Source organism: Panthera leo, chromosome A2, assembly GCF_018350215.1.
Source record: "Panthera leo isolate Ple1 chromosome A2, P.leo_Ple1_pat1.1, whole genome shotgun sequence".
In the NCBI taxonomy this organism is placed as follows: Eukaryota; Metazoa; Chordata; class Mammalia; order Carnivora; family Felidae; genus Panthera; species Panthera leo.
The window spans coordinates 36,040,964-36,060,010 of record NC_056680.1 but is presented as its reverse complement, the minus strand read 5'-3'; the positions used below and the strand labels follow the sequence as shown (position 1 = coordinate 36,060,010).

Here is a 19,047-nt window from a genome sequence, read left to right as displayed (position 1 = left end):
AAAAAACCTCTGATCATGTCTTTCCTATTCTTTCTTGGTGGTATACCTTTGGGTGACATCTAATTTTGATTTGGTAAGATTCAGAAAGGTAGTTTGTTCCTTTCTGTCCAAAGCTTTCCCGGAGTCTTTTATTACCCCGGGAGCTCCCCCTCGCCTGTGGCAGGTGCATACTCCTCAGCATTTTTGCACTTGCCAAGGCACGTTCCTTTTCTGGGTACCCCAGACAGGAGGGAGCTTGCTGCCGTGCGTCTTTCTGTGGGCGTGCCCCTGACCCGCCCCTCCCTCCTCCTCTGTGACCTCCGTGGTACAGGAGCAGTGAACAGATTTCCTACCTAGAGGGTGTATCAGGAAACCACCGATGAAATCAACAGAAATAACAGCAGTTTTGACAGAGGTTGAAACTCGCAGAATTGGAACCTGAGTGACACAAATGTGTCAACAGAATAACTGGATTGTTTCTCATCAGTGGAAAGACAGATGGGGATCCACACGGCTGTTTCTGCGTCTGTTTCTGCTATTAAATGGCTGTCCTCCACCTTCACAAAGACATGATAAAATTAGGGAATCGGGCTGAGAGTCCTTCATAGCAGTTATAACTAGCTTTGTCACTCTGAATGTTTACTCTAAACCAGGCCCTGGGCTAAGTGCTTCATGAACATCTACTCACCCAATCCTTCCAACAGCCCCCTGAAGCAGGCGTTGCTCCCATTTTACAGATGAGAAAACGGACACAGTAAAGTTAAGCAATTTACCACCATCCCCCCTCCAAATAAGTGATGGAACCGGAATGCAACCCGTCCATACACTCTACCGTCCTCACCCTAGTGGCCATCACGAATTAAGTCTGCGTCATTCCAGCTCACCTATGCTGTTACAGGCACATATATGGAATCACATTTTCCGTGAACTTTTTAAGATTTCAGGTGGGGAAACGGCTTTGCCTTTTAGACTTGAAAATTCAGTCTCCGTCCCATAACTTCTTTTGCAAACCCAGTTGCCATTTAATTATTTCAAATTCTTTAAATAAACCGAAGCCCTTCACCTTTTATGTACGGTTTTTGCTTGCAGGCGGCACGTTTGCTCTCAGTGCAGGGACATGCTGAATGAAGGCAAAATCGCTAGTGTTTCACATTTGTAAGTGATAAGAGGGGGAGGTGGTGGCTTTCAGAGATCATGTTTCAAGTCCAGCCCTGGTTTTTTTATGTGTGTGGGAATGGACGCAAAGAAAAACACAGCTGAGCTGCATTGTGGCTCTTCCTGTAGAACCTGTTCATGCCCAGGGTGAGTAAACCCTGGTAGAAATGTCTCCCTCAGACAGCTTCCAGTGAAATCCAGTGCCTGGATTCAAAGCAACTTACTTCCCAGCAAGTAGCATCTGGATACCCGCTACACCCCCTTTAAAAACGTGTGTCTCTCTTCTGGGAAGATCTGCCAGGGAAAACTTTGATCTGTATCTCGCTGATCAGAGGAAGGAGTAGAAGTGGGGAGGTGTCACTGGGTAGGCTTGCTGATGTCAGCCGTGGGAGGCTCTGTTTGTGAAATTGAGTTACACCTAGGTGTCTTATGAAACTCCGTTCACAACTCACCGGAGCTGCTGTCTGGGAGAGGGGAGGTAGAGCCTTGGGGCTTTCCCTCAGATTTCTGTCCCATTTTTGGAATCTCTGGATTAAAAGAAATGAAAACGTCTTGCCTATGGACATTTTAGGAAAGTGGTATGTAGCCTTAAACTTTCACTAATAACTCTCTCAGCCTCAGTGATTGTAGTTACGCTGTCTGTATGTCGGGCAAGAAAGGGCTGTGTTTTTAGTGCGTGCTGATTTATGTTACTGTGTTTGGGATTGGGGGTTCCAATTTGCATGCTTTTGTATCCTAGTTACCTGTGCATAGGGACTTGAGGTTCACACATTCATGAAAAGTCTTGGCTCAAATGGTGGTGCTGAGGGTGTGTTACAGAGAACTTATTATTATTTAGAAAATTGAAATGCTCCTCTGAGATTCTTTGAACATAATTTCAAACTCCAGCCAAAGTGTAATAATCATCAATGGTGGGACAAACGCAACGATGAAGTCCGAGTGGAGACGAAAAGCTGAGGCTCGGGCTAGTACAAGAGGGTTGGGAATGATCCCAGAAAATACAGCCGGGCGTTCAATCTTGTTTGAGACATTATTGGGTTTTCAATCATTTGCACATTGCTAGTTAATTCTGTTTCTCCCAACCAATTGGCAAATGATACTGAGCGCAGCATTAGCATGTCAGCAGTGGGAATATACAAGTGGGTTCTATTTACAAAAACTGGAGGCTCCAGTTCAGAAACCAAGAGGGCGATCCCGCATTTACCCCCACCCGACCTTTGTTCCAGTTCCTGGAGCTAAGTTTCCGTCACATTTAGGGGAACTCTTGCAGGCGGGAAACTGGTATCACAGAGAATCACCCCTGCTTGGGGTTCCGTTTTACTTTCACTTTGCCTCCTTTTGAAATTTAATCTGTGGTTCTACTAAAACACCCCTTTGAATATCTTTCCATTTAAATATGAAGTCAGCGTCTTTGATCAGAAGGCATGTGCTTACTGGAATGTGTGAGGATTTCCTTACTAATTCTCTTTATTTAGTTGAGTCAGGGGGAAAAAATAGTATGCATGTTCCCTATACTTGCCTGGTTTTATAGTTCAAGGAAGATTTATTAGTGAGCTGCAGATTAGTCAGAGAAAGGAATAAAATGGTTTCAGGTTATTGATTTGTAAAAAGACTGTGTCACATATTCGTGCTTTGTCTTAGTGTACCTTCTTGATTATTTGGTGATTAAGATGGGTTTTAGGGGCGCCTGGGTGGCTCATTCAGTTAAGCATCCGACTTCAGCTCAGGTCATCATCTCACAGTTTGTGGGTTCCAGCCCCACATCGGGCTCTCTGACAGCTCGGAGCCTGGAGCCTGCTTGGGATTCTGGGTCTCCCACTCTATCTGCCCCTCCCCGACTCACACTCTGTCTCTTTCTCTCTCTCTCTCAAAAATAAATAAACATTAAAAATTTTTTAAAAAAACAGATGGTCCTAGCTTTGGTAAAAATTAGTGTTCATTAAAGCTCTATGTTTTTGTTTTGTTTTTTTCTTAATTGCTTAGTTATTCCAATGGAAACAGCTCGAGAACTTGTATTTCCGTGAGAAAAAATTTGCCGTTGAAGTTCACGATCCACGGAGGTGAGGATGACAGCCTTTTCTTTGTTTGGTCCCGGTGACTATCTGAATAACACTACTGGGAACATTCATGTGCAGTTTTTTGTGTGTGGACGTATGTTTTCATTTCTCCTGGATATACTGGGAGGGGAATTGCTGGGTCAAATGGTAATTCTTCCTTTAACCTTTTAAGAAACTGCCACACTGTTTTCCAAAGCGGCTACACCATTTTGCATTCCCACCAGCAATATGTATGGTTCCATTTTCTCCACATCTTCCCTGACACTTGTTATTTTTAGTTGTGTTTTGGTTGCTTTTTTAATAGCCATCCTGGTGATATATAGCGATAGCCCTTCTGGTTTGGATTTGCATTTCCCTCAATTCAAAATGGTGGCCGAGCATCTTTTCATGTACGTCTTGGCCACTGGTGTGTCTTCTCTAGAGAAATCCCTTGTTCGTATCCCTTGCTCACTTTTTAACTGGGTCTTCCTGGGCACTTTAAAACAACGGTTGCCAGGTTATCAACATGGATAGAAGTCAGGATTGGAGGTGCTCCAAGCTCCTCAGAGGAATTCATTTTCAGTCCTCAGTGTTTGCCTTTCAGACATGTTGGTGGATGCTCAGAGGTTAGAGGGATGGGGGCAAACAGCTGTGACAAAAAGATGACCCCAAGAGACAAGTCAGATTCCTGCACAGAACACTGTACCCTTGTCCCTTCTTCCCCGCAGCATCTGCCTGCCCTCCCCCACCTTCCTTCTCCTTTCACTCTCTCCTCCTCTCACCCTTTCTCCTCTTTTTATCTGATGCATAAGCCCTAAGCTGGACCAGTTTCAGACTTGCATATCTTCAGACAACATTATCATGTTCATCCTCTGATAATGTCATAGCTGGACAAGTCAACCTAGATCTGAGCTGTTCTTTTACCTTAAGGAAGGTGCTGACCCTCCCCTCTTGGCGGTTTTGTCTTTGAAGTATTACCACATTTATTCCCAGACTCTTCTGATGGCCACACATCCTGTGGTTTTTAACCAAACATTTCTGGTACAGCCTCTAATTTGCCTAGTTCTTATCTGCTTTTGAGTATGCGTGTACGCATTTTTGAACATGCTAGTTTTCTAAAAAAAAAGAGACTATCCAGGTGCAACTGGTTTTGTCATAAAAGGAGAAAATCAGAAGCGTGGCCCTTGTTGGCATCAGTAGAGCAGCAGAAAAACAATTAGGTAGATGCTTCGTGATAACATGACTCACTAGTTACATTTTGTGTTGTGCTGGGCCAGAGGTGAATAATTCGAATGCTTTCCTTCATCTTTCAGGATTTCTGTGTCAAGAAGAACCTTTGGGCAAAGTGGCCTCTTTGTGCAAACGTGGTATGCAAACCCTTCTCTCATCAAGTCCATCTGGGTAATGGCAATTAGTCAGCATCAGTTTTATTTGGACCGGAAGCAAAGCAAAGTAAGTAACAAGAGTGCTTCTTATGGGAGCCGACTTCCCTCCCTCGTTTGCTTTCTGTTCGGAAGATAAGCTTTCTCAGAAAAGATGCGAGCACGTGGGTTTTTGGTCTTTGAGTTTTAATAAACTTTTTGACCACCTGTTTTAATTTTTCTTACATTTAAAAGACGGGCGGGGCGCTGGGTGGCTCAGTCGGTTAAGCATCCGACCTCAGCTCAGGTCATGATCTCGCAACTTGTGAGTTCGAGCCCCGCGTCGGGCTCTGTGCTGACAGCTAGGAGCCTGGAGCCTGCTTTGGATTCTGTGTCTCCTTCTCTCTCTGTCCCTCCCCTGCTTGTACTCTGTCTCTCTCTGTCTATCAAAAAAAAAAAAAAAAATTAAAAGACGGGCAATATATACCTGATTTAAAAGTTCTAAGACTCGCCAACTTTTTGGCATGTGGGCACGTGTCCACAGGTGACGTGTTCAGGTTAATGGTTGAACTATACTGTGAGAGGGATTCATGCATAATTATTTGAACATTTGAGCTGTAAGCTTAAGTCTCCTATGTTTTTCTTCTGAAGTGTCACGTTGGATATAAAAATTCTGAGTTGTCCTTCGTGACATACTTATCCCATAGCAACTTAATCATTGTATCAGTTTGAAATAGGTTCAGTTGAGTGAATTCTGTTTCAACGTTGTATACCTCTTAGGCAAAAATTCCTTCAGCCAGGAGTTTGGATGATATCGCGATGGATTTGACAGAGACAGGAACACCAAGGGTCTCCAAAATGGTGACACTGGAGGCAAAAAGTCAGTTCATCATGGCGAGTAATGGCAGCTTAATATCTTCAGGTAATGTTTTGGGAAAGTATGAACAATCTTTATTTCGCTGTTTTATAGGGGTCAGCAGCCACTTTTAAATGCATTTTAGACCCATTATTTGGGGAATAAATAAGCATATCAAAACCTGCAGCATTGCAGCATAAACCAATTTTTTTTAAGTATAAGGAAAGTTAAATTATAAAAAGCTTGTATAAATAACACTAGATACAACGATACTGAGTGCTCAGGGTAACTTGAAAGGACATTTTCTCCCCATACATTCTATCAGCTTCTTCTGCCAATAATTAGTTTCTGTTCAGACACTCAGCTAATTCTCTACTTAATATATAGCCAAACGTGACTACAAGCTTCAAACTTGACCCCAGCCCTAGCCCCACCCCCCCAGTGTGATTGCTGCTAGAAGCCCTTCCTCTGTAGAAATTCTGGAATCTCTTATCACCAAGTATATGTAACTTAACTCAAATGAATTTTCCCATCTAAATCCTATTGTCAGCTCTTAATCTGAAGCACACAACATTCCTTTGCCTTGCTTGCTTGCTTTCTAAAAGGACATTCTAAACAATTATCTCCAGGAACATCTTACCTTCTCTCCTGCTCAGAAAACTGAAATTCTTCCTTGGGTGTGTCTGAAACATTAAGTATTTTATCATCGCTTCTAAAATGACTGAGCCAAAATACAGAAGGTATATATAATACCAGGCTCTGTTGGATGCCCAGAAGCCTGAGAAAATGTTCTCCAGTTTCCTTTTATTATGTTCAGAAACAAGGAGAAAAGAAATAAATTATGATTTAATAGCAGGTTTCACTTAGAAATCCTTTGTCCTTTAAAAAGGAAGGAAACATGCCTCGGATAAACCTTCCCTGCCCTCCCTCCCAACCCCTCCAGGTTCTCAAGACTCAGAAGTTAGTGAGGAGCAGAAGAGGGAGAAAATCCTCGAGCTCAGGAAGAAGGAGAAGCTCTTGCAAGAAAAACTCCTGAAGAAAGTCGAGGAGCTTAAGAAGATCTGTTTGCGGGAGGCTGTGAGTGTCTTCTCTGGTCTGGGGGACGCTTCACTTTGTGTTTGCAACCCCGGCTTGTGTCAGTTATCCCCCTCTCGATTCGGTCCTGTTTTACAGGAGCTCACGGGCAAAATGCCAAAGGAATATCCGCTAAACGTCGGTGAGAAACCGCCTCAGGTCAGAAGGCGTGTGGGCGCCGCGTTCAAACTGGATGACAACCTGCTGCCCAGCGAGGAGGTATGAGCATCAGCGCGAGCATTTCTACTCGCCACAGGACAGAAGAGCTGTCAGCTGAATGTGGTTGACCTGTCCCTTTGGTGCTTGAGTCACCGCTGTACATTTTTATCTCGCGCTCGCCACTTGAACGTGACACGGTAGACCACACGATTCTTTCTTTTGTGCACCGTCTCCGTACCTTTGAGTTGTTTCTCGCTTTTTTACTCCTCCGCACACAGGGAGCTTGAAACAAACCCCAACTGTGCGTAAACTGAGGAACGTTGTTATGAGAATTAAGAACTCTAGCGTTAGACTCTTCTGAGCAAAACAGAGAAACCTTTGACAAATAAGTTTGCCCATTCTGAAGTCTCATTTCCCAGACCTCAGTTTCTTCATCCATAAAGTGGGAGTAATCTTTGTTCTTCCCACTGAGGGATGCAAGGAGTTTCAATGAGATAATACGTGTGCAGCATTCGGGTATAATAAAGTTCCAGTATACAGTGTTTTCTCTCATCTGAGTCATCGGACAGTAGGACCCTACTCCTGCTTCTTGCCCAAATTTAGCCATCTTGGCTTTAGAAATGATAGCAGTTTCCATCATGAATATAGTGAGCTTTGCAACTTATAGAGTATACCCAGTCCTGAGCTAAGTAATGCACATATATTATTCTCATGTAACCTTTGCTGTATTTTTATAAGGTAGATGTTATCTGCATTTGAAATGGAGATACATAGAAAAAATAAAAAGGAAAGAAAGAAAGAAATGGAGATACAAAATGAGAAAAACCTGTAACATTAAAAAATTTCAGCAGTGTTTCCAGGGTCATGCAACCAGGAACCATTAGAAAGAGAAATCAAACTCAAATGGATCTGTCTCTAAAGCTATGTGTGTTAACATAACTGTCTACGTCTGTGAATCTTGGGTGAAGAATCTCTCCTTGAAAAATATCATCATCACCCAACCAACTAACTGATTTCAGGGGCATTCCCTTCTTTAAAAGAAAAAAAGTCGGATTAGTGATAAGTTGAGGTAAATAGATGAGGAAGGTTTGTCTTCCAGGAAAGTGTTTGAAGTTACATAGGCAGTAAACTTAGGAAGGTTTTATTCTCAGAGCACCTGATTTGAAAATGTACAAGAAACGGTATCATTGTATAAATGCAGGACCCTGCTCTACAAGAACTGGAGAGCAATTTCCTAATACAGCAAAAGCTGGTTGAAGCTGCGAAGAAACTTGCCAACGAGCCAGACCTTTGTAAAACCGTGAAGAAAAAACGAAAGCAGGATTACACGGATGCTGTGAAAAAGCTTCAGGACATTGAAAACGCGATAAATGAATACCGGATCAGATGTGGAAAGAAACCCAGCCAGAAAGCAACAGTGATTTTACCAGGTTCGTAAGAAGTGAGGTTCCTTGAGTCACATAGTCGATATATCCTTGATGGTATCTAGCATTTCCAAATTAGTTCATTTGGTAAGAGATAAAAGAAAGAACACGATTAAAAGTAAGTTTCTTAGGGTAAAAATGGTTTGGGAATTCAGTGTTACAAGTATGTGAACTTGGTTTGCGGTGACCTTCTCACTGTTGTAACACTACACTATTGCGTTGCTTAAATTTTCAGGATGAAACAGCATTCATGGCCATGTTCGTTCATGATATAACAGATTCACCTTTAACTGGCCTGATGTCATTGCAAGAAATACACTCAACATCACGGAGTAGTAAGAGAGCTGGGCCTACCCAGTAGTTTCTGAAAGGTTTTTAATGCAGGGACCATACATTTTCTTAATACCTATGTAACATTTGTGAATAGAGCTTTTACAGTTCCTGCCATGTGTGGAGGCTATTTAAAGATAGGGACAAATGTGATATACCATGAAGTGCAGAAAGCGGGGTATAAAATTGTAACCACAATATGATCCTGACATTATATAAATATGCACTTACAAGAACTGGTTGGGAAATATTTCAAAATACTAGTAGCTGTGGAATTTCAAATAACTTAATTTTTTTAAGTAAATTTCTGTATCTTCAAAATTCTCAACATTATATACCTAAGACTTTCATATTCAGGGAAAAAGTACACTGAAAATCTCATTTAGGTAGATTCCAAGTCCAGTTGGCCTTACTTTATCAGCATGGTTTTCAGCCTTGATCACTGGTTGAAATATGCTTATATTTCTTTGATCCCAAGACTATTTTTTCCACATTTAAACATCTGTGAAATTTGAATAATTTTTATACTAGATGGTGTATTACCATTGTAATTGGCAATACTTTTTCTTTTTTAACGGAGACATCAATAGTTATATATCTTAGATTTGATGAAATATGGTAACTAGGCTTATAGAATATATTTAGGTTTAGGGCCGTATGATTTATGAAGCAGAGATATGGCTTTTGTGAATGCACAGACATCAACGCACAAATGTTAGTCAGCTACAGCTGGAGAATTTAGGATGGCTTTGACTCTGAATGAGAAGTCCAGTTGGCCTTGGAGGTGGTTACATTCTGGACCTACAGAGATAGGTGATTAGCAGTGTGCTTAACTTTCATAACCATTTGTTGTGGCCCATTCATCTCCAAACTGTGCAAGATTCAAGTGATCTCCTTTATAATGAGTGACATTTGGACAGCAGATTATTGGGTAGATTTTTTTTTTTTTTAATGTGCCTGACAGCTGACTGTACTGGCACCTTGCCTTCAAGCTCTACTACTGTGTGTCCAATTAAGAGATAGTCTGCCTAGCTCTGATGGAGATTAACATCATTTGAGATCAGATGGGAGAGATTTCCTTCATAATGGCATAAAAGTGAATACGAAGGTGCTGTATTTGCCTGTAATCACGCCAGTACTCATGCCAGTACATGCCTGTGTATGGAATGTTTTGCCAAGGCAGATCAACACATCTGAGAAGATTTTTATTTCTAACCACATTTTTTAACATTTGATGGGCAGCGGTAACACTGAGGAGCATAATGGGCATTTCCCGCCACCAGAATGCTGTGTCTAGGTAATAAAAGCAAGAAGTGTAGCTAACATTTATTGAGCATTTACCCTGTGCAAGGAGCCAGGCTAAGGGCTGTACATCCGTTACTTCACTTACTGCTCACCTCGGCACTGCGGACCACATACTAGTCATATTCCTGTTCCAGTTGACCCAAAGGATGCTCAGAGAGATTAAGTCATTTGCCCAAGGTCTCACAGCCAGTAAGTGACAAAACGAAGAATTAAACCCAGGTCTGTCTAATCCGTTGTTTTCAACCAGGAGCAATTTTGCACCCCGGGGAACCCTTGGCAATGTCTGCAGGCATTTTTGGTTGACACAACCGAGTGTGGAGGTGCTGCTGAGAGAGAATGGTGGAGGCTGAAGATCCTTCATTGCAAAGGACAGCTCCCATCAGCGAAGAATTGTCCAGTCCAAAATGACCGTAGTGCCACATAGACACCCGGGTCCAACCGAGAAGGTCATGCTCCACAAAGTGTTCACCTATTAAGAAAAGTCCCTTTTCTTCAGGGAGGATTCAAAAAATAATTTACACTAACGGATTTTCACATGAAGGTTCAAGTGTATGTTACATAACATGTAGTATTTATGACACGAATGGCATGATTTTTGTTTCCAGTTCGTTGGTTACAAGCCCTCAATGTATAGGGTACAGTTTTCGTCTCGTGTAGAAGCTAGATTGGAAACTTGCTGCATACGAAAACTCCCTTGAAGTCGGTGCCGTCTTAAGAAATAGTCCATATCTGTCCATATTTGTATGGACTATTTGTATATGACACATAGTCATATTTGTATGACATCTAAGATGTTTATATTTTTGGCAGGAAATTATTCCATTTTTATGATTGTTAATTATCCTCAATGCACTGTAATTAGTTACGCTTACTAAATAAAAATAAGATGCACTCTGTTGAGAATTGCTTTATTAAACTCACTGTAGGTATATATATAAAGGCCCAGTTATTCTAAAGGCACTTATTTTTATTCACAGAAGACATAATCCCATCAGAGAGCAGCTCCTTGTCTGACACTACCACCTATGATGATTGTAAGTATGTTATTTTGATTTAATATGTTATATATTTTGAACTACTAAGTCAATTGCTTTAATTTGGTAAAGCCTACATGTTATTCTTTTGGGAAAAGTAGAATCAACTAACTTATGCAGAATGGTTGGGGAACAGAGACGATGATTAACTTCTATCCAGGTTAATTCAGCATTAAATAAAATACAGTACCATACAAATTGCATGACTATTACTCTCGTGATAGTTTCTCAGTAAGCGTTTGTGAGGCTCTGTAGGATTTTTTTAATAGGATTTTTATTTTATTTTAATTTTTTTAATGTTTATTTATTTTTGAGAGAGACAGAGAGACAGAGAGACAGAGAGACAGTACGAGCAAGGGGAGAGTCCGAAGCAGGCTCCAGGCTCTGAGCTGTCAGCACAGAGCCCGATGCGGGGCTCAAACCCACGAACCATGAGATCATGACCTGAGCCGAAGTCAGACGCTTAACCAACTGAGCCACCCATTTTATTTTACTTTTATTTTATTTTTATTTTACTTTACTTTTTATTTTATTTTACTTTTAACTAAGCGCCATGCCCAATGTGGGGCTTGAACTTACGATCCTGAGGTCGAGAGTTGCATGCGCTACCTACTGGGCCAGTCAGCCTCCGCTCTATAGGATTTTTTTTTTTTTTTTTTTTTTTTTTAACGTTTATTTATTTTTGAGACAGAGAGACAGAGCATGAACGGGGGAGGGTCAGAGAGAGGGAGACACAGAATCTGAAACAGGCTCCAGGCTCTGAGCTGTCAGCACAGATCCCGACGCGGGGCTCGAACTCACAGGCCGCGAGATCATGACCTGAGCCGAAGTCGGCCACTTAACCGACTGAGCCACCCAGGCGGCCCTCTATAGGATTTTTTTAAACATTTTATCTTGAAGTGATTACAGGTTCACAGGGATTTGCGTAAATAATACAGTCTTTCACTCACCTTTTCCCAATGGTGACATCTTATATATTTGGAGTCTAATCTCAAACCAAGAAATATAGTGTAAACTTTGATTATCACTGTATTCTGGATAGCTAGGAGTTGATTTTATTTTCCTTAGGAAGACATACACATTTTGGAAATTGGATTACATGTCATTGTGTTGGTTTCATAGAGGAAGGCCATTAGTGTTGTGATGGCCTGTGTTCCACACATTTCCTGATGGAATGGATTTCGTATCAAGTGATAGAGTATTTCTTTGTAATCCTTTGTGCTTAAGCAGAGGAGTGGCTACCTGAATGACATGATTTAAAGAATTTTGGGAAACTGCTACCCAAAGTAGTTATCTCCCCCAGCCCCGCCCCACCCCACCCCAAGTGTTACCGTGCATGAAACTCCAGCATTCCCAAATTCTTTCCTTGAGCTGAAATTGGGTCATGCTTGCCATTCCTCTTTGAAAACGCACACGTCAGTGGGGGTGCATAACAAGGCTCTCATGACTCAGCATCGATCAGTTATATTACTTTCAATGACAGGATGAGCCTCTCTGGTCAGCCAAAGAGGCCGAAGAACTTGAAAGGTGAACAAAGTGATCCACTCCAGCTTCATAGGATAGCTTCCCTTTGGCCTTTTACATACTAGCGTTTTTCGTTGTTTGTGGTGGAAGGAGTGTCTTTTTTTTTTTTTTTTAACGATTATTTATTTTTGATAGAGACAGAGCACAAGTGGGGGAGGGGCAGAGAGACGGAGACACAGAATCCGAAGCAGTCTCCAGGGTCTGAGCTGTCAGCACAGAGCCCGGTGCGGGGCTCAATCTCAGGAACTGTGAGATTGTGACCTGAGCCGAAGTTGGACACTTAACTGACTGAGCCCCAGGAGCTCTTTAATATAACTCTCGAAAAGCTCTAGTATCACCCATTCCACCTGAGTAGTTTCTTTGCTCAGAGTGGCACCTACTGAATTGGCAAAAGTTGGATCAGGCCCCACACGAGTACAGTTGACCCTTGAACAATGTGGGGGTTGGGGTGGCCACATCCCCCATAGTTGAAAATCTAAGTATAACTTTTGACTCCCCCTCAAACTTAACTACTAACAGCCTACTGTTGGCAGAAGCCTTACCATTAACTTAAACAGTCAATTAACACATATCTGTTACATGTATTAAATACTGTATTCTTACAGTTACGTAAGCTAGAGAAAGGAAAATGTTATGAAGAGAATCCTAAGGAAGAGAAAGTACATTTGCAGTGCTGTACTATATTTTTTTTTAATTTTTTTTAATGTTTATTTATTTTTGAGACAGAGAGAGACAGAGCATGAACGGGGGAGGGTCAGAGAGAGGGAGACACAGAATCTGAAACAGGCTCCAGTCTCTGAGCTGTCAGCACAGAGCCTGATGCGGGGCTCGAACTCACGGACCGCGAGATCGTGACCCGAGCCGAAGTCGGCTGCTTAACCGACTGAGCCACCCAGGCGCCCCAGTGCTGTATTATATTTAAGAAAAAAAATTTGTGCTTATGTGGACTCATGCAGTTCAGACCTGTGTTGTTCAAGGGTCAGCAGTATTCAGTAATTTCTTTTTTCTAGTGTATAAAGTATAAAAATAAATTTCCTGAAAGTAATATACTTCCAAAACCATCTGTGGAAAAACTGTATGTTCACCAGGTCTTCTGATTTGTTTTTTGGTTTTTTGTTTTTGTTTTTGTTTTTTGAGTGCTGGCAAGGTTTTATTATCTATTTACCTACTTATTTATCCATTCGTTAATTTACTTACTATAGCTGATGCCTTCACTCTTGCTGGGCAGCGACCAAGTTCAGTACCTCATTCTCCAAGAATTCTTCCCCCCAAGTCTCTCGGTATCGAGCGAATCCATTTCAGAAAGTCGTCTGTCAATGAACAGTTTGTGGATACCAGGCAGTCCAGGTGAGAAGTCACATCATCAGTATCCTCACAGCCATGAGATCTTACCTTCAAAATCGTTCAGCCTTTTTGACATTACCCTATTTGTCCTTTCAAAAGGGATTCTCTTTTAAAACCAAAGCCTAGAAACTAACCCCGTCATTTGTTGTCGACAGCAAGTGCAAGTGTTTCTAAGAGATCTTTTCAAAGCATTTGGCAGTTTCCTATATTTTAAAGTCTGTTTGATTTATGTTAGGTTCTAGGGGACCTTATTTATAGTGTGGGTTTGGATATAATGTCCAAAGTTTAGTTTCATAACCCATGGTCTCAGGAAACCGTCATTAAATATCACTCCATCAGTGCAAGTGACAGAAATGACTTCTAATCTTTCAAATAGAAATGAGACTTCAACTCATTTTAATCTGTAAAATAGATGATATGACTTTTTTCTCAAATGTCTCAGGTAAATATTATCAGGCAGTAACACCAGCCCGTAAAAAGATGACAGGCCAGTGATTCTCAGAATTTGACTGCGTGGATCAATACTATTAAAAAAAGAAAAAATAAATAGGGCCCAAGATAGGATTACCAAATGTTTACTCTGGCTAATCAGAATGTTCAAATGAACAATACTATGATTTCATGGGGGAACAAATGACATTAAATAAAAAATACAGCCATTGTCATAAAAATAAGATGATGAAGTTAACATTTTGGACACTTACGGTACGTTGGACACTGTTCAAAGTGTTTTAATATCATTACCTTTTACAGAGAAGCACACCAGGGACCAGAAAGCTTGAATGACCTGTTGGGTTCATCAACTAGTAAATGTGGGAGTCAACATTTGAACCTCAGCAGCGTCACTCCAAAGCCTGTGATGTGATTTTTAGCTAGCACATGACACTGCATCTCAGCAAAGGTAGAAGTTTGTCTTAAAATATAGGAAGATTGTTTAGATTAAATAATTCTTCCCTATGAAAATAAAGCTAGCACTTTGTTGTATTTCTCATTTCTCAAAGACCAGTGACAGCTTTTATCACCTCTCAGCCCCAGTTGTTAGCATTTAGAACTGTTGCCTTAAATAATAGAAATCCAAGTGTTTAGAGCTGTGCTGGCCAGTTGAATTAAAAGTAAATAAAATTAAAAATTCACTTCCTCAGTCATGCTAGCCATATGTCAAGTGCTAATAGGCACATGTGGGCTAATGGTAGAATATTGGACAGCACAGATACAACACATTTCCGTCATTGGATAGCACTGGACAAGTGTATTTATTATATTAGGGAAAACAAAGCTATTGCAGCAAAAGGAAAAAAATTATAACCAGAAATCTTATCTTAAAAATTATTATACCTACTTCCTTAATAGCTTAAGATAGGTTTGCTCTTTGATCCAGCAATTTGACTTAGAGGAATTTTTCCTGTTGAATTAGTTAACTACAGGATGCTCATCACAGCACTGTTTACATTAGCGACAAACTGAAAATAACCCAAATGTTTAACTAGTAGATTGTTTAAATATGTTACAAGTCCTTACAGTGGAAGGCTAAACTGTCATTAAAATAACATTGTAGATGAATATTAACCAACAAAGAACATTACATAGAGGTGTTTTGGTTTCTTTTTTTTTAATGTTTATTATTTTTGAGAGAGAGACAGAGTGCCAGCAGGGAGGTGCAGAGAGAGAGAGAGGGGGGAGGCAAAGAATCCAAAGCAGGCTCCAGGCTCTGAGCTGTCAGCACAGAGCCTGATGCGGGGCTCAAACTCGCGAACTGCAAGATCATGACCTGAGCTGAAGTCGGACGCTTAACCGACTGAGCCACTCAGGTGCCCCATAGATAGAGTTCTTTTTAAATGTGGGTTTTGAAAGAGAATATACAGTAAGATCTTATTTTTTTATTGTTAAAAACTGTAAATGCTTGTAAGTAAATATGCTTAGTAAAAATATCTGAAAATATTCAGTGTTGACTGGCTATATCTGAGGTTCAAGATTATAGACATTTAAATTTTTCTTGTTTTTAATCTGTATTTTCAAAATTTTCTGCAATGAACTTGTGCTTTGGTACTAGTAAAAATGTATTCAAAGTCGTGTTTAATTTAAAAACTGACTTCAAGTTGTGCTCTCACCATGTTGGGAAGTGGACAAAGTGATTTAAGTATGTTGCCTTTTCATCCACGGGCCTGAAAACAACAACCCACTGGCCAAATTCATCCTGCCACCTGGTTTGTGTGGCCTGTGCGCTAAGAATGGTTTTTGTACTTTTAAATAGTTGGAGGGGAAATCAAATGTGAAGATTATATGAAATTTGACTTTTAGTATCCACAGCCAAGCTTTACCAGTACACAGCCACTCCCATTCACTTACATCTTGTCTACACTGCTTTTGTACTTCAGGGACAGAGTAAAGCAGTCAAGACAGAGCCATCTGGCTGGCAAAGCCAAAAAAATTGACTATTACACTCTTTACAGAAAAAGGCTTTGCTGCCCCTGCTCTGGTTGGTTGGTTGGTTGGTTGGTTGGTTGGTTTGTTTGTTTTGAGAGAGAGAGGAGAGAGCATGAGCCGGGGAGGGGCAGAGGGAGGGAGAGAGAGGGAATCTTAAGCAGACTCTGTGCTCAGCACAGAGCCGGACGCAGGACTTGATCCCATGACTATGAGCCGAAATCAAGAGTCTGATACTTAACTGACTGAGCCACCCAGGCATCCCTCTAGTTGCTTCCAGTCTCTTTTATTCAGTATACTCTTTTAAAAAGTTTTTAAAATTATTTTCCTTCCTATTTATGACTCAGGTCACTCATGTTTCCCCTCAAACTCACCTAGGACATAACAGGCTACTAAGACACCCTTCCCAGTTTCCTCCTATGCTCCCTTCCTTCAGCTTCCAGTAAGTTTCAAAGCACCTTATGATGTTTGCCAGAGATGTGGGGAGGCTCATCATTTCCGCAATTCTTCTCTTTACCATCACAGGGAAATGCTGTCGACACACAGCAGCCCTTACAGAACCCTGGAGAGGCGGCCCCAGGGAGGACGCAGCATGCCCACCACACCGGTTCTCACCCGCAACGCCTACAGCAGCAGCCACTTGGAGTAAGAGCGCTTCCTTCCAGTTACTTGGACTCTGCTGATTTTTGCTTCAAAGTTTTGCTTTACTTTCTTGTGTTTTTTAATCATTTTAAGGGACTTGAGGCAGCAGGACTATTTTACGGGTCTACATTTTCAATGTACTTTTTCTTTTAAGTTTATTTATATATTTTGAGATGGAGAAAGAGAGAGAGAACAAGCGGACGAGGGGCAGAGAGAGAGGGAGACAGAGGATCCAAGGCAGGCTCTGTGCTGACAGCAGAGAGCCCGACACCGGACTCGAACTCATGAACCGTGAGATCGTGACCTTAGCCGAAGTTGGATGCTTAACTCGCTGAGCCACCAGTCCCTACTGCGTGTACTTTCAAGTACAAAGGAAATGTACTTGAAAATATCCTTTGTTCGAATAGATATTATATTTTTGTAGGTATTATATTTTAATTGTAAATATCAGATACCATTTAACCCCCTCATTTTCCAGAGGCGGAAGCAAGGTTGAGAGAGGTTAAATGTCTTACCCAAGCTGGCACAGCTGGGAAATGGCAGAGCCATGACTCAGCCCAGACTCTCCCTCATGCCGTGCTGCCTTCACCTTAGTCTGTCTCCTGCTATCCTGTTGGAAGAGAGGAACCTCCCAAGACCCATTGGGTTTTGTTTTTTGTTTTTTTTTTTTTAGGCTTTGATACAAGTTGCACATCATCAATTTATCTTCCCTACAATTTATCTTCCCCATCAATTTATCAATCCCCGTGGATTGCACAATTTATAGAACCTGGTTCTTTTCGCATTTGGACCATGACAGTGAACTTGCATGGGAACCAATGGATTGTGTGAACAAATGGATTCTCTTGTGCAGTCTGCTTTGGAAACCTTAAAAGTTTTCGTTTGTTTGTTTTGAGAAGGGGGGCAGAGGGAGAGGGAGAAGGAGAGAGAGAATCTTAAGCAGGTTCCACCCCCAGGGCAGACCCTGACACAGGGCTCGGTCTCACAACTGTGAGATCATGACCTGAGCTGAAATCAAGAGTTGGACACTCAGCTGACTGAGTCACCCAGGCGCCCGTGGAAACCTTAAAAGTTTTATAGTAATTCAAGGGGTGATTAAATCCTTCAACCATGTCTTTGTGTTTTTAATTTCCATCCTCCTTTCCTTGATTCTCTGTTACAAGTTTGCCTTTCTCCTCTTGCAGACCCGAATCTTCTTCCCAGCACTGCCGCCAGCGGAGTGGAAGCCTTGAGTCTCAGTCCCACCTGCTGTCTGAGATGGACAACGATAAGCCATTTTTCTCCCTCTCCAAATCCCAAAGAAGCAGTAGTACGGAAATCCTGGATGACGGGTCTTCCTACACCAGCCAATCAAGCACAGAGTATTACTGCGTGACGCCTGTTGCTGGCCCCTATTACACTACTCAGACTCTGGACACTCGTGCCAGGGGCCGGAGAAGGTCTAAGAAACAGAATGTTTCGACTTCAAATTCAGGAAGCATGCCCAACCTAGCACAAAAGGATAGTTTGAGGAATGGTGTCTACACAAAGAGTCAGGAACAACCTTCTTCTAGTTACTATATTGCCGGGTACACACCATATGCAGAGTGTGACCTTTATTACAGCGGCGGCTATGTCTATGAGAATGACACTGAGGGACAGTACAGTGTCAATCCTTCCTACCGGTCCTCGGTCCACTATGGATACGAGCGCCAAAGGGACTATAGCAGGTCCTTTCATGAAGACGAGGTCGACCGGGTACCCCATAACCCATATGCAACTCTCCGGCTGCCCAGGAAGGCTGCAGCTAAGTCAGAGCACATCACCAAAAACATCCACAAGGCCTTAGTTGCCGAGCACCTGCGTGGCTGGTACCAGCGGGCCTCTGGACAGAAGGATCAGGGGCACAGCCCCCAGACTAGCTTTGACTCGGACAGGGGATCGCAGAGATGCCTGGGGTTTGCTGGGCTGCAAGTACCCTGCTCTCCCAGCAGTCGAACATCTTCCTACTCTTCAGGTAAGAATATGGCGGAGGCGCTTGATACCCAGATTGAATTTACCTCATGCCTGCCACCCACCCGCCCCCTAAACCACTCCCCTCAGGGATCATGGGACCAGTACCCAAGGTCATGAGCTGGGTAGCCATTCTGTGGCACCACAGTAAGAATTGCCAACTTAAAAACAGTTCGTCTCTCTAGCTTTCCAAAGAACACAGCCCACAGGAGTCTGATGGAGCAAGTTGTAGATTCAAATGCAGCAGATATTTATTGAGCACTTACTCTATGCCTCTCGGTGTTGGGGGCTTTCAAATAGTGTATCTTTTCTAGGTCTTACCTTGATAGCCACATCTCATAAAAGTGTTCTGGTCACGGATATTTGATATATTCAAAAGCAGAGTAAACCCTTCGGGTAAGCAGAAAACAT

At 42.0% G+C, this 19,047-nt stretch overlaps 1 protein-coding gene across 7 annotated transcripts in view; it reads left to right on the top strand.

Annotated features, from left to right (window-relative positions):
* Positions 1 to 19,047, top strand: part of FRMD4B (FERM domain containing 4B) — a 322,217-nt gene that overhangs the window by 293,081 nt on the left and 10,089 nt on the right. For all 7 annotated transcript variants that reach the window (XM_042929953.1, XM_042929952.1, XM_042929951.1 and 4 more), the window contains 10 exons: positions 3,118 to 3,194; positions 4,484 to 4,622; positions 5,312 to 5,453; positions 6,331 to 6,464; positions 6,561 to 6,680; positions 7,822 to 8,050; positions 10,657 to 10,713; positions 13,440 to 13,584; positions 16,528 to 16,647; positions 17,829 to 18,640. In XM_042929953.1, coding sequence (XP_042785887.1) covers positions 3,118 to 3,194; positions 4,484 to 4,622; positions 5,312 to 5,453; positions 6,331 to 6,464; positions 6,561 to 6,680; positions 7,822 to 8,050; positions 10,657 to 10,713; positions 13,440 to 13,584; positions 16,528 to 16,647; positions 17,829 to 18,640 — 1,975 coding nt within the window. The remainder of the gene's footprint in view (positions 1 to 3,117; positions 3,195 to 4,483; positions 4,623 to 5,311; positions 5,454 to 6,330; positions 6,465 to 6,560; positions 6,681 to 7,821; positions 8,051 to 10,656; positions 10,714 to 13,439; positions 13,585 to 16,527; positions 16,648 to 17,828; positions 18,641 to 19,047) is intronic.